The sequence below is a fragment of the Drosophila ficusphila genome, unplaced genomic scaffold, assembly GCF_018152265.1.
Source record: "Drosophila ficusphila isolate 14025-0441.05 unplaced genomic scaffold, ASM1815226v1 contig_286, whole genome shotgun sequence".
NCBI lineage: Eukaryota > Metazoa > Arthropoda > Insecta > Diptera > Drosophilidae > Drosophila > Drosophila ficusphila.
This window is the reverse complement of record NW_025064189.1, coordinates 775637-790992: the sequence shown is the minus strand read 5'-3', so window position 1 is coordinate 790992 and position 15356 is coordinate 775637. Positions and strand designations below refer to the sequence as shown.

Below are 15356 nucleotides of genomic sequence, written 5' to 3'. Positions count from 1 at the left end.
CAGCTTTTAGCCAATTAAATTGCCACGGCCCTCGATTCCTCGCTAACTGTAATCTCAGAAACTTACTGAACACCGCGAAACAAGCAACAAGCTATTAAACTTCTCATTTGGCTAAGAGAACAACTCGCGGGACCCTCGCTTGGAACTCCTCGAACATATTTCAAACAAATTTATTTGCGCCTGCAATTTACGAGGCTCTTCCATTACGCCAGAAAGAGACGGGACGAGGGCGGCCGAAAGAGTCAGAACTACTTGAGACTCGAGCTGAGTGCAACAGAATTTACAACAACTAACGGCTGGGCATAATTAAAATGTTACAACAGCAGGCAAATGAGGAAGCCGACGAGAAAATCTGGAAGACTTGGGGTCTGAGTGCGATGGGAAATAGAAAGGGAGGGGCATATAATCATCCAAGTAGGCATGTTGCTGCACAACAACACCAAAACACTCAGCATTCAGCTTTTGCAGACAAGTTGCGCATGCGCCCGATGCAAATTAATTTGCATCATTTTTTTCTGCGCCTCAGCTTCTTGCTTACATGCAGCGAAAATTATGCTAATAACAGACTTTAATGAACAGGACTGAGAATATTGTACAGGAAAATATAATGCACCTTGTACTTATAATGTCGGTTATGATTCAGGCGTTAAACTGTCGTTTTTTAAATAATAATAATGTATGGTAAATAATAAAGATATCATCATCACTAACACTGAAATTTAGGATTTTTCAAGCCTTTTATTTCTTTTAATTTAATTCAATTTATAAAACTTATTTTATCCAACAAATTTTTTTTCACTTACCAAATTGATCCTAATTTGAATTTTTCGCTGCTAGGAAATGGGCCCAATTCAACTGGATTTCCTGCCATTTTTTTTCGCTCGCACAGGCTTTTGACGAATTGTAAATTTGTTGGCCACGTTGGTAGCTCTTGTCCACAGAGTTGCCAAGCAATATCCTCCGCCTCTGACTCCCCAATCAACTTGTTAAACTTTTGCTCTCTCCCGAAGTTGCTCATGTGTGAAATGAAATGCACGAGCACGAGAACAGAGGGGGACGGACGACACTCGCATGAAAGAGACAGGCGACACTCAAGTGAACGAGACAGAACGAGAAAAGGAAAAGGCCACGCACGCGCTTTTTCACTTAGTTTCCATGGGATGAGTGTGTGGGAAATTTGTTGATTAAAGTTGTGCAGAACTTTTTAATTGCTTCGATGTAGTCACAGTCTACGTTGAATATTTGACTTGGCCTTAGGTGTACAAAATATGCAAAAGAAAAAGAGTCAGCAAGAACAATGTGGAAAGAGAGGGCGGACTCATGAACAGTGGGTGCGGAAAGTACACTGACAAGCTTACAAGGTTTTTGTGGGTCCTACGCCGTATGAATAAATACGTGCGGCATAACTCCTTCATACTTGGGCGTGCATATTAGAAAAGTTTGCTTTGGGTTGGTTTTACAAATTCTTAAAATAATACAAAGTTTATTATTAAATTTTATATGAAGTTTTTAGTTGGCTCAACATTTATTCTGTTATTAAATCATTACTTAGTATTCTATTTTTGTTAGCATTTTACATATGCATTTTTATATATTTTCAACATTTTTTCGTAATCTTACCAAAAATGTATATTGGATGAAAAAAGACTATTCTTCATTCCCAAAGCTAATTACAACACATGTCAGTGTCAAATTGGGATTAAAAGTCAACCATAAATTGACCACGTTTTTTTGGGTCGCTGTCATATTTGACCTTTCGCCGAAGGACCTTTTCAAATAAAGTTTAATATTTAATAATCCGGTTCAGCGCACAATGGGAATTACCTACCCTCCGCCTCTACAATTCTGAGTTCGCCAAGGTCCAGGCTTCCTATACGGTTTAGTTGCAGCCGGGTAAATGATCTATGGCGCCTTAAGTCAAGATTTATGCCCTCAACCTCGACGATTGGTGTACCATGCGCAGAAAAGAGGCAGCACTTTTGGAGGAGTATAAAAAAATAAAGAAGCAGCAACGACCGAAAAGCCATAAAGCCAAAGAGGCGAAAAGTTTTATGCAGAAGTCAAGCGCCTTTTTTATACAATAAAATAAATAAAACAGACAGCGACCGAGTGGAGGAGGCATAAAATTGTATAAATTTATGAGGGGACCCAGTTTGGTAGTCCTAACTGCCATCGATGTTGGCTTCTTGTTTTTGGCCTTTTCTTTAGAATTTAATTGGACATTATATCGCGTATTCTTATATAGGCAAAATCAATGCCTTACCATATATCAAAAAGGCGAAAAGTATCGGGAAAGTGGGAAGAGGCGAGAGACATCCAACGGTAATGGCCAAAAAAAGCTTTGCCATTGTCTGGGTTAGTTTCAGCTGCTTCGGCTTCGATTGTTGCTCTTGGCATTATTTATGGTTACTTAGTCGACTCCCCCCCGCCAGCCCCTCCCTTTCATCGCCCCACCGATCTGCCCGATGTGTGAACAAAAAGTTATATCTTACGCCATGGGAACGGGACCATCTGGGAATGGGAAATCACACTCAAGCGCGGCCAACTTCCTTCTCTTCCTAATCACGCGGCTTTTCCTCCACCCGATTACTTTTTTTTTATAAAAGAAAAACAGATTTCACCATTATGTCAAAACATTCATTCAAATGTAATAATCGGATAAAATTTTCCCCACATCTGCTGGCACTTTTTCAAGCGAAACACAAGGGAAAATTCAAACAAAAACATATTTAAGAAGTACTTAAATAGAAATACAAGAAATATACATTTATGTAACACTATTTTAAACTTGACATCTTGATTTAATATTACATTATTAGCCCTTTAAAACACCAAATAAATTGTAAAATAAATGGTATTTTTTTTAGTGTATACCCATATCTCAAATTGTCCAGTTGGGCCAAAAAGCTGTCGCATCTAAAGCGCTTTATCTTTTCTCTATTGTGTTCGTGAGCTCTGATGCAAGCCAAGCCACGCCCACTCAGTGTCGTCTATACGCCCACGGTCGACTTAACTGGCGCCAGTTTTAAATCGGCTTAAATTATGAATAGCTTTGCAGAACAGGGCAATAAGTTCGGAGAAGCTGATGTGGAATGAGCAGAATTGTCTCTCCATTTTTATTATTATTAAGATGTTTATTTTTGTAACTAGGGAAAGATTTTGCCTAAATTTAACTAACAATCAAGCAAAGTTTCTATTAAACATGTTTTTTGTTGGGCTTAACTAACTTATCTTTTGAACTTGATTAAAGTGAATAAGTCAAAACTTTTGGAACATATTTTAATCATAAATTGATGGGGCATAGTTAACAGATAATTAGCAAAAAATGTCAAACAAGTCCCTGACCCAAATTATTTGGAATAACAAAACCTTTTTTCATTCTTTCCAAAAAATATTCCAAATGCCAAACATCTTAATTGTTCTGTCCCCAAAGTGACCTGTTTGGACATCATATGTTTATCTGCCCCAGGACAATAATGCTTGGCATTAGATGCGAATAAGGCCGGACCCTAATTAATGTTGACATGGGATATATTTTTTCACTTCTCCGTTATTGTTCCTTGAGCTTTTGTGTCCACTGTCCCCAGCTGAAAATATGCAAAGGCAGAAGAGAAATAAAATAAAAATCTGCTAGATTAGTGCGTTAACAAGGGGTCATCAGTTGGACCTTTCAGGACATGGCCAAAGAAATGTCTACCCTCGTCTTTATTTGCAGATTATCAGTCCATTTAATGGAGAAATTTAAGTCCGTGCCATTTTTCTTATGGCCCGGAAAATTTGCCAAACTTTAACCTCAGAATCAGATATTCCGACTCGCTTTTTTCGGTTATAATTAATTTCGAATGTCAAATTACAGCACGACGCCTCTGACAGGTTGACAAGTGGAACTTTATACACATAATTAAATAATTTTCTTTTCACGTTCTTTTTTTGTCACTTTTCGCCACTCTTGGGTGGAAATAAAAGTTAAGCTGCGAAGTCGGAGGGCTTCACCTGGCTGGCAACTTTACCTGCATAATTTACAATTCTTTTCTGTCGCCGTTGCTCTTTCGGTTCTCATAAATTAAGATGAATCATGAAATAATAAAAAGTGAAAATGCGTCAACTAATTAAAATGGTTGGTCTGCGATGGAAAAACGGGTGAGGTGATAGGGAAAAGCCAGAGTCACAGTGACATCGAATTGAAAGTGTTTAATGTCAGGGAAAATTGCACAGAATCAGCATGACTTAACTTAATTTTAGAGACCGTTTCTATGCTAAATACCCTGTAAAATATCTACTCATTTTAACATTTTTTTTATTTAAGCTGTATGCTTTTGTTTGCTATCAAGAAAGGCTATAAAAAAGCTTAATGATAAACCTTGTTATTTAACCAAAATAATGAAGAAAATAATGTGTTTAACTTCAACGCGTGTTCTTTTGAAAAATGAAATCCGTTTATTTTCACAAGAATCTAGGACGAGATCGAAGCTCATTAATTTTCCATTCCGACCATACTGCAAAATCTCCACAAAAGCCCCCATTAATGATATTTCTTTGTGAGCGCATTTTCCGCGAATTAATTGAAATATTGCCGGGATGTTGGTAGGCCGATTGAAAGGGAAAATTTGTTGCGGCTTCGCGAGAGCATTGTAATCGCCAGAACAAAGGACACATAAATCTGCTGCCCGCCAAGGAATGCGTCGTATTCTTTTCAGTTTTCAGTTTAGGTTCTGGTTTTGGTCATTTAAATTGCCCCCTGACTTTGGGGACCTGGCGACTTTGGGGCTCCTGGCTTTAACTATGCCGCCTTCTTGTTGCGCCTTGTTAACTCGACCAAGAGGAGCCACAAAAAATGCCAACCAAGCAACCGTCCAGGAGAAAAAAGTACAACAATTCAAGCGAACTCTGTTCGGATGAAAAGCAGGGGGAAAGTGGAGCCCAGAACACTTTGCATACAAGTCTCGTACGGCTGCCGCTTACGTTGCTCCTGCACTCCACTTAAAAAATCGTTAAGCATAAAAACAATAAAAATAAATACCTATAAACACTTAAAATGGCACAGCTCCTCACCGGCGAGTCGAGTGAGTACATCAGGCAGTAAATGCCCGATCCGATGCGAGTTGGCCAACCTGGCCAGTTGTAAATGTCAAGCAAATTTGGCTCGCTGCATTTCTCGTTTGTGTTTTTGCTTTTCGGATGCTGTTGTTCTCCCCAACTTTAACCCCCGCTGTCCAACTTACACGGCTTAACCCCCTGTGGTGTGGGGGATTTCGAGGCTATGTAGGAAGTTATTTTTTTGCTTTAAGAGCAAGTTGTGAAATGCTGTAAATGGAATATGTAATTTTAAATAAATATATAAATATATTTAATGGAGAATAATACTCATTGTTTGGCTACGAATGCAATATTTTTTTAAATCAAATAATAAATGTAAATTCATAGACAACACTTTAAAATATTTATTAACATTTTTATTCCAACATTTTAAATCTACCTCTAGTTTTTAAGCGTAATTACACGTGCTTGTATCATAATAGCAATAAAATTAATTACCAGTCACATTTGTGCAACCTCTAATTCGATTTTTATTGAATTCCTTTCATTCCAGGTATGTAAATTCCATTATTCGTCCGTTGATTGACCCCTGAGCCCCAGAACATGTGAGTTGAACGACTCTCCCCCAGAGACCCGCATTGATTTATGGCACTACTCCGGCTAATTTGCCATAATTAGACACGATGAACACACAAACACTGCCGGCAGAGGGCCCTAAATATTTATACATATTTACTGGCCAGATTACCAACATCGATTTGCACTCGAATCGCTCTCAGCCGGCACTCACTTGACATCGCACATCGCATATGGCACTGGGGACCACAAATGGAGGCAATTAGGCCTGCTCTTTGGTCTCGACTCCGGTCAGATTTATGAATTAGTTTAAAGTGCAATTGAGTCCGCAGAAGCTCACTCTGTGCTCCCTCTGCAATTATGCCATAAAGTTAATTTTACTTTGATACAGCTGGACAGCCGCTGGCCCTGCCACTATAACTATATAAATTTAATCATAGATATTTAAGGAGCTCGGGCCAAACTGTTTTGTAAACGAAACCGGTTGAAGGTGAAGTGCACTGTAAAAAAAGATCAAGGGGAAAATGGATTCCGATACATATTCCGGATATTTAAAATCAATATTATTTAAAATTGATCGCTTTGAGATAACAAACGTTATGCACTTAACAGTTGTTTATAATTCCTTTTGCATATTTATTTATATTCAATTGATTGTTTTAAGTGATTCTTATTCAACTGAAGCTAAGTCCTGTGACTTATTGAACTATATTTTATATCAGACATAGATTTATTTAATATCATAATAATTTATCTTATTTTTTTGAGTGCTCGTACCATCCTCGCCTTCTGGGGCAACCTCAATCTCGGCCTCAGTTTGGGTTTCAGTCCATTTGCAGAGTGCCGGCAACTGAAGTACGGCGCTTGCCAATGGGAATCTCTGGCGATGTCCGCACACCCAACCTGATCCCTGGCCATATCCTCCAGCCACATTCCCCCGATTTTCACTACTCCTTCACTGCCCACTTGAGCTGGTATTCTAACGCACTCGAGACTGGTTTCTCAAAAAGCCACTCGAGCTGCCCGTCAAGTGTCTCTGTGTGGCTGGCTGTCAATAGGCATCTTGCCATGACTTGTGTAAAATATATATCCACCGAAAAAAAGCATACCCAACACTATATACACGCGTATATACGAAGTGTATGTTTAGTTGCTTGTGCACACTTGAAGAAATCATAATTATTGCCAGTCAACTTTTTTGAGTGGTCGCAGACTGGTTCGTAAATTTACATAAAAGATAAGCACTGGCACCACAGAAATTATTGTGTACGAAATATAAAAGACCGATCTCGCTATAAGCTGCATTTGGAGATCCGAAGCGATCTGAAATGATCTTGGCGCTCCATTAGTCATATTGGAACGGATTCGGACACACATAAATTGACCGATGGGATCGCTTACCAAATTTGTTTTTTATTTATTCTGCCTTGTCGAGCGGATATTATTTATTTATTTTAATTTATATATTTATGTGGAATGGTATGTGGGATACAAATTGATTGGCTGATGTCAGATAAAGATTGTTAGGATTAAATGCATTTTATTTTTATTTTTTTGCGCAGCTTAATCAGCAACTTATAAAAATGATTTAAAGCTACCACGTAGTAAACTTTAATTAATATCATAATAAACTACTGTTTCAACAAAGATACTATTTTTTGAGTCAAACAAAAACATTATTGAAGGACAAAGCAATGAAGAAACATTAAGATGAAAGCCATTAACAATAGTTGCAGCTGTTGTAAATTATGGAAAATAATTCACACAACTTTATCAATAGGCCATTTATGGCCCGTACAAAGCCGTCTATTAAGACGCCTATTCAAATAAATCATAAATATGTTGTTGGCTTTGTTTTTGTGGTTTTGAAAGTGCGTTTCGCATTACCGGGCTGCCTGAAATCGAAACTCCGTGGCACACATGGCGCAACATGTGGCTAGGTGGTGGCGACCAATTAAGCGACTACCCACCTAGACTCTAGACCCGTGGACTAACCCAACCCAATCCAATCCGACTCCGATTCCGATTCCGACTCCAATCCCAAGTCAACCCAACCCAAACTGCAGCTGTAAATCAACTTTGCAACTCAGAGAGCTCCAAAGACATGCGTGGCAAGAAAGCCAAGTGAAACATACATAAATTAACATCAATAAAGCAGCAGCACAAACTAAACTCGGCTTATGAATACTGGATATGTATGCATACGTATCTTTTTTCGAGCTGCCGCATATAAATCATTTTTAATGGCCAGATGCATGAGGTTTGAGGGCCCTTGATTGCCTTCCTTTCACACTGTACGGTGCATGTTGGACATATGTAGGGTCCGATATGGCAGGATTATTCCGAAGGATCCCCTCAAGGGATCCGGTTTAGTCTGGAGATTCGGGAAGTCATCTGTCGGTCGCTTTGGGCCGCTGCTGATTTGCAAATTTAGATACGATTTCCACTGCAGTTAAGGAAATATGTATGTGCATGACATCGTCTTGCCTTTTTGGCAAAGTGTTTTTCTGCGCCAATATGTTTTGGCAACACTTTCGCAAAAAACTGCAAAAACAACTTGTTGTCGGTGCGTGGCTTCGTCTGAGTGCCTGAGTACCGTTAACTGCAACATTTTAGATACAAATGCCGAGATAACAAATCGTTGTACAACGCCGTGCGTACAAAGTTTTGCCGCTTTCCTTATTTTCCGAGTTTTCCTTTTTGTGTGTGAAAAATTGCCCAATCCCAAGCTTGGCTTGCTCCATTTGTTTTGCTCCGCTGCGATCTGCAAAAGCATCTATTGCAGGATGCACTGAAAATAAGAATAACATTCTTAAATGGAAGCTTAAGATTAAAAACTCCAACAATTATTTAAACATATTTATTCTTGCGATAAATAATTCTTATTGAATATATTTTCCAGTAAAATGTTATACCAGACCTTCCTGTTTCTTAAGATTCCGAATTGTTAGAACACTCTTTTCTTGAGTGATAGGACTTGTATCTTTATCAGCACTGCCGCCATCTTTCCATCTGCATCTGCAGTTGTCTATCACCTGTCCCTCTCACTCCTTCGTCGGGGTGCTGATATTCCGCTCGAGCCAGCTCCCTCCCATTTTTTGAGCGACATTTTGACGCGGCCATTTCAAGTGCAATTCGGCGCTGGCTTTTGAGTTTGGCTTTTGAGTTTGGCTTTTGACGTGGCCAAGATGGCGAAGTGGTCAGGGAGCCGTAACTGTTATACGCTCACTTTGGCCCACCTGTCAGCCTGTCAAAAGGTAAACCGACCCACCTGACAACGGGAAAAGCTCGCTGATTAACTGCACTTTGCGATTGTCACTATGCTCGGGGATGTCGAGGTGTTCGATGTTGTCACTTAAAAAATGTTTCTACTCTTAAAACCTCAAATAACTTAAAATTACCTACATTTGGAAGAATGGTAACCGATTTCTACATAGTTTCTTGCCTTAACAAATTAATTGAAATTGAAAGTTTGTTAAAAACTTTAAAATCGCAGCTTAAGATTCCTGTCGAATCCATATAAAATTCCTGTAACATCTTTGAACAAGTAAAAGTTATACATAATTAAGTCGACCTTTCTTGTCCGCAACATTAGGGTCTAAATTATTTTCAATTATCTCCAATCCCCTCAGAAGGCCTTTGTTGAATTGCCAAAGGACCCTGGACTTGCTCCCTCTAGAAAACTCGGACTTCCCGCAGATGACATTAAACGCCCCTCGCTTATCTTGCTCAACTTGCTGCCAACTTCCGCAGAGCTTCATTAATTTTGCAGGCACATTAACAGTTTCATTATGGCTTCTGTCAGAATTTAGAGTGGAGCTAGCTTCCCTGTCCATTCGCTTCAGGGATTTCCCCCACGGAGCAAGTTCTGGCCTGCACATCAATCTGGCCAAAACTAATCATTTTTAATAACCAATAATTTATTTTTAATCAAATTTTAATGAAACCTTTGCAACAAATTCTGGCGAGCAGAAGAATAAAAGCGCCGATGAGCAAAGATATTGCGGGCCAAAGTGGGCCGAGCATTTCGGCCATTTTTGTGGGCCTTGTCATGCATAAAAATTAGAGTAGAACAGAAGCCGCTAAGGAGCAGGCGGTTGGAGGCCTGAAGACCGAGGCGTGGCCCGAGATTGAGCTGAAGATTTATTAGGCCCGAGATTGAAGGAGCCGGAGATGTGAGACTCGCGATAGCCCCAAACGAAGGTCGTGCAGAAATCAAACAACCCACCCGACGACGCCATCAAGTCGGACTTACACTCGGACTACCAGTTTCAAATGCAGATGAAATAATTGGGGGCACTTGTATGAAATAAAATTACTATAGGTAAAGTTCCCAAAATATTTTGCTTCGATGCAGGCCTTAAAAATTAAAGATTGAAGTCTTCTTAAGTTCTAAAAGGAAAGAAAAAAATTAAAAAGAAAGCATAATATTAAATTCATTTTCAACGTTACACGGAAAATCAGTTCTCGCTTAAATCAATATGAATTAAATTTAAATATTTAAAGGATTAGATTTTGAATTAATTTTTCAATCTTTAAAGCTGTAGATAACTTTTTCGGTGTAAGTGTGGACAAAGTCGAGTGCGACGCCTCAATCGTTTGGCCCCTTGCCTTAATTAATTTTCCTTTTGCCGCCACTCAGCTTCTGGGCCCTTTTCCCCCATCCGTTGGCGCAAAAGGGTTACACAGCTCATTATTTCTGCCCCCTCCAGCTCCCTTCAATCCATCTTGAGCTCCACCAGCATCGCCCGTTGTCATCTCGTCGCTTCAGTTGCTTCATTCGGGCTCCTCGGCCAGCGACACTTGCAATTGGGATCGGAATCGGGATGGGATTGGGATTCGGACGGGATTGGGCTGGGGATCCGCGTAGAGTTGGGGCTGCAATTGCTTTGATTGCCCACAACACACCGCCGAGGACTGGACAACTGCAAAACTGTGGGCGCAGTCCATTGGGGAGCTAAATCAGGGGCGTAGTCACAAAAGGGAATATTGTTCAGGGCACCAGTTCATTTTTGATGAATTTAAATGTATATTAATTAATATATCCTGCATCAATTGTTACAATATAGGTCTGTGAATCTAAAATGGAATAAAAAAAATGGAAAACAAACTAAAATTCTTTAGCAAGGATTGATTACATCACCGGTTATTAAAAACTGTTATGAATATCGCTTTGAAATTAAGTGGTTCCACAACTATTGTCAATCACATTCCACTTAACGCGAACACAAGCCCCCCAATTCCAAAGGCTGAGCCTCTGGCCGGCACTTTTACCCATGTTTGGTCATTCTTTTTGCGCCTCTCCGTTTTTTCTTGGCCAAGTGCAAGTCCAAGCGATTTGCCATTTAGTTGCTTGTTCTTGGGGCCTTTTTCCCTCGTTGCGGCATCTCAAAAATGTCGCTGGTTAACTTGCTTTCAGTTTACTTTGCTTTTCTTTTCTTTTCTGCGGTTCTGTCATGGACTTTGATTGTCGTCTTGCTGTTGCAGTTGCAGTTGGATCTGTAACGTTGGCTGGCTGGGATCTGGAAAAGAGCCGCCCACTTGCCGCTGACCAGAAGACGAAGATGATGATGATGACAATTATTGCCACTGCAGAGGCTTCCTTGCCAGCCAGTCTCCTGCCATTGTTATGGGATATCTCAGCCAGCTCCCCTTCCCCTTTTTCCACCAGAAGTGTCGTCTGGCTGGGGCACTTTTTATGAGTTTCCATTCGAGCCTTGGTCGCTGGGGAAAAACTGCAAGGGGAGGGGGGATGAGGGGGCGGAAGAGCCGCAGACTAACCGCCACTTATTACTATTATTTTAAGCAACGTGCAGCGATGAGGCAACAATTATTTTTCCACCGCCTTTCGCTGACGCAGCCACAACAGAAAAACAAGCTCAGTCGGAAAAAATTGTTTAAAAATTCAATTATTGCCCAGATCGAAATGAAATTTTTTGAATAATTTAAAAAAATAAATTACGATGACATCCACTCATGACATTTCCCATATTTATTAATTGGTAAAAAAAAACATTCTTAAACATCTGGAGAGTGTTTTTCATTTGCCTCTTTGGTGTTTTTATGATACCTCAAAAGAACCTACCATTTGCAAAAAAAAAAGCTTGAAACCACTTAGTGTTTTTTCTCAGTGGTTTTGCGTTCCATTTCACTTCGCGCTCTATTTCTCTTTTGGCTAGACGAACGTGACAAGCAATTAATTAAAAAATTAAAGACTACCGAGGGGAGCTAAGCAATCCAGTGGTTCATTTCCGTTCCATCAGTCGAACAAACCGACATGGATGTCATTCACAGGCCGCAAAAATCCTCCTTTCTCCGCTTTTGTGTGTGTGGTCAAGTTGATAATTTGCCAATGAGGCACATGGGAAATGGCCGAAACATGGCCAGGGCCAGTGTGTGTTTGGGTTTGGGCACTTATTAGGTTGGCTATTAGGCCATAACCATATAGAGCACCAATCAGCTAGAAAGAGAGCCACTGCTGACAGCTGTTTGAAGATGACGGACAACATTTGAAGTGGACAGTGTTGTGATGTTGTGATGTCGTTGTTGTCGTTGTTGCCGTTGTCGTTGTCGTCTGTAACTAATTTTGTGGAAAGATAAAACAAACAAGCCAGCTGCTGTTGCTATTTTTGCTCATATTTGATGTACTTCTCGGCAACACTAGAAAGAGTCGGCACTAGAGTGTGGGAAAGAGAGGAAGCAAGTCGCTGAATTATGGGAAACAGTAGGAGTAGCAACTCATTACAGGCCACTAAGTGAGCCAAGCATATGCTAAATTGTGGTCATGATGAGGAGGTACTACGTGGAAGAATATATATAGTTTTGTGGGTGAGAAAGAGAGAGAGAGAGGGGGTCACAGCAACTTCAAACAAGACCCAACAAAATTTCCAATGAAACGAGACAAAACTGGCAAAAACTGAGCCAACAAAGTGGTCGAGGGGAATGAAGAGGGTTAGTAGCAAACAGCCATAATGGATGCAAGCAGCAGCAGCAAACAACTTCTGCTACAACAAACGAACGAACGTTGACAACATGGCTCAAATGTCAGGCAATGGTCAACGGCTGTTCACTGAGTTATACCCCCTGTATTCCCCCGATCCCCCGATACGGCTCCTTCTATATCCACCCTCCTCCCTCTTCGGCCAACTCTTGTATCTATTGTCTGTGCTTTTTCCCCTTCTGTTTTGGCCATATGTGTCTGCGACTCCGAGTCTGATGTGAATGTTTAGTCAGGGCTGGCCATTTTACATGTGTGCATTCCCATCCTGTTTTGCCCCCTTCTCTGGGAACCCCCTCAAAACCCCCTTTGGCTCCACAAACATTCAGGCGGAAGCCTGCCAAAACGTAACATTTTTCGGTGAGTTTGGGGCATTGATGAGGGGGCGTCTCTCGAATGCAAATGATGCCACCGGCGAACAGACAAACAACTGTGGTCAAATTAGTAGCTCTGCTAAGAAATAATTTTCTAATTTACAAATTCACTAACAAAGTTTGCATAGCTAAGATTAAAAAGAATAAATCTGTACTCATTTTGCTGACTTTTTCCAGATATTTTATTTTATTTTGTTATCATACCATCTTCACAACAAATCCTCAAAGTAAGAATCTTCTAAACAAATAAAACCTAATAAATTAGGTGACTCCACAATCATTTGTTAACATTGTCAAGCCTTTTAGACAATTTCGCGAATATGTTTTGCTAATTTGAGATTTTATCAATTCCGAAAACAGCGTTTTAGTAAACCTTTCACCTAAGCAGCCAAATAAGTAATCTTATTTAAATCTCGTCATTTTCGTGTCAGTGTTCGTATTAATTAGGAAACGCCACAAATAGATTATTGCGATAAATTGATTTAATTCCAAGTAACTCGTGTTGTTCTAATCTGTTAAGAAGTATAAGTTTTTGTATTGCCGTTTCTATCGTTATGACCCGAACTGTTTGGTCATAAATGTGTATTTGCCAGCAGTCAGGTAGGGGTCATAACTTGGCCCATAGAAGGGCATTAGGACTTGATTGGGGAAGAGGGCCCGAGGACGGTGGCAACAGCAGCAGTCCAAGAAATTTGCATGCAAGGACAACGTCATCAGCTTGTAAGATGAGAGGAGCGTACGTAGATGGGGGAATTCAAGTGGCATCTGCACTGGACGCTGATGGCCGATGTATAACAGTGTTTATAACAGCAGGCTGTGGGAAAATTTGTTGCCTGTTGGCAAAGTTTTGGGCGGTCTGCCAATTCAGACAGACATTGTCTACCTGGGGGAAAAAGCTGACTATCACAGTTAAGTGCAACATTATGACACATTGATGTGAATAATAAGTTGGCTTTATAGTCGGCAGCTTTTCACATTTAAAATGTGTTAAACGTTTCGGTAAAGCTATATAGAAAATAAATGGAGAATATTAGTTATTGATAATTTTCTAGAAGTCTAAAATATTCAATTTATAGCCATTTCCTGTTGCAGCTTGTTATGACAGTTTTGCACGTTTGTTAAACATCACATGGCAAACTTTGGCATACACGCCAACACAATTTAACTCCCCGATTTCCCCCCATTAAGTCGCTGCCCCCGACAGACATTAAGTCCTCATATTTATGTGTTTAAAGCGCAGTTCCCGTTTGCCCCTTCGTCTTAACCTGGTTACTTGTTAGTTGGCTTTATGTCTTGGAATTTTTATGCCTAATGCATGCAGAGGGCTGACTTTTCCCCTTCCCTGTTTTATATCCCCTGACTCAGGCCTGTTTATTAGTAGTTGGCCACCCACTCCATTTCCAGATACACCAAGAAAAAATACTTTTATTGTTTATTTAAAAAAAATTAAATATAGAAATCACTAAACTTCAGAATTATTTTCTTTACTTTATAACTTACTTTTTAAGTATTTTTTAATTATTGCATATACGTTTTTTAAGGAAACTAAAATGAAAGTTGCTGTGCAACTACAAATATAAATACGAGGCTTTCAACTGCGGTTTGCTATTTTTCTTGAGCATTTTTATTATTTTTTCGTTCCTTCCTTCGCTTTGCTTTGGTTTGTCATAATTTTTGTTTATTTTCTTTGCCACCCGCCGTCATTCGACGTTTGTTTGTTGAGAAAACAGAGCTAATAGAGGGGGTTTTCGGGACGAAGCTTATGTGGGATATATCTCCAGACTTAGCACAGCTGTTATGCTCTTCCCGATGTCGAATGCCTTTGTGCGACTTGCTCATCTCGCCAAACTAACAATGCCCGACCATTTCTATTGTTTGCTTGGTAAACTTTTCAAAACTGTTTGCTCGGTCAACATTTTATATAAATTTTCTATTTATCCTGCTTTTCAGCCGCCCATGTCTGCCACTTAAGTTAATTTTCAGCCCGCATGGAGATTTCAGCTGGAAAAGTCGAAACACACAAATTGATTAAACTGTCAAGTGACTTTATAACTGACAGACAGACGGAGGGGCAGCGTTGACATTTCGATTATTAATCATTTGGCAATCGGGGGACAAACATAAGGGGAAGAGAGAGCGGGATGGAGAGATCGCGGTTATCTCTCTCATCAATGCGGGTTGAAGTCGTCTTCTGACAGCGAGACAAATTGCATAATCAACTTGGTGACACAGGGAGAAAATTTAATTACTTAAACTATTTAAGGTACCACCAACTTTTAACTGAAAACATAAAATACTATGTTAAATAATAAAAATTGTATTAATTTAAATTTTGAAATAATTTTGGCTCATGAATTACATGAAAGAGCGCA

At 39.8% G+C, this 15356-nt stretch overlaps 1 protein-coding gene across 2 annotated transcripts in view; it reads left to right on the top strand.

The window, feature by feature from the left end:
• The window catches only part of LOC108086905 (frizzled), a 93375-nt gene that overhangs the window by 64452 nt on the left and 13567 nt on the right, over positions 1–15356 (top strand). Inside the window, exon 5 of one of the 2 annotated variants that reach the window (XM_017183978.2) lies at positions 5591–5969. The exons of the other annotated variant lie outside the window; for it this stretch is intronic. Coding sequence (XP_017039467.1) covers positions 5591–5598 — 8 coding nt within the window. The 3' untranslated portion in view covers positions 5599–5969. Of the gene's footprint in view, positions 1–5590; positions 5970–15356 lie in introns of those variants that run through there. 2 annotated transcript variants of the gene reach the window in all.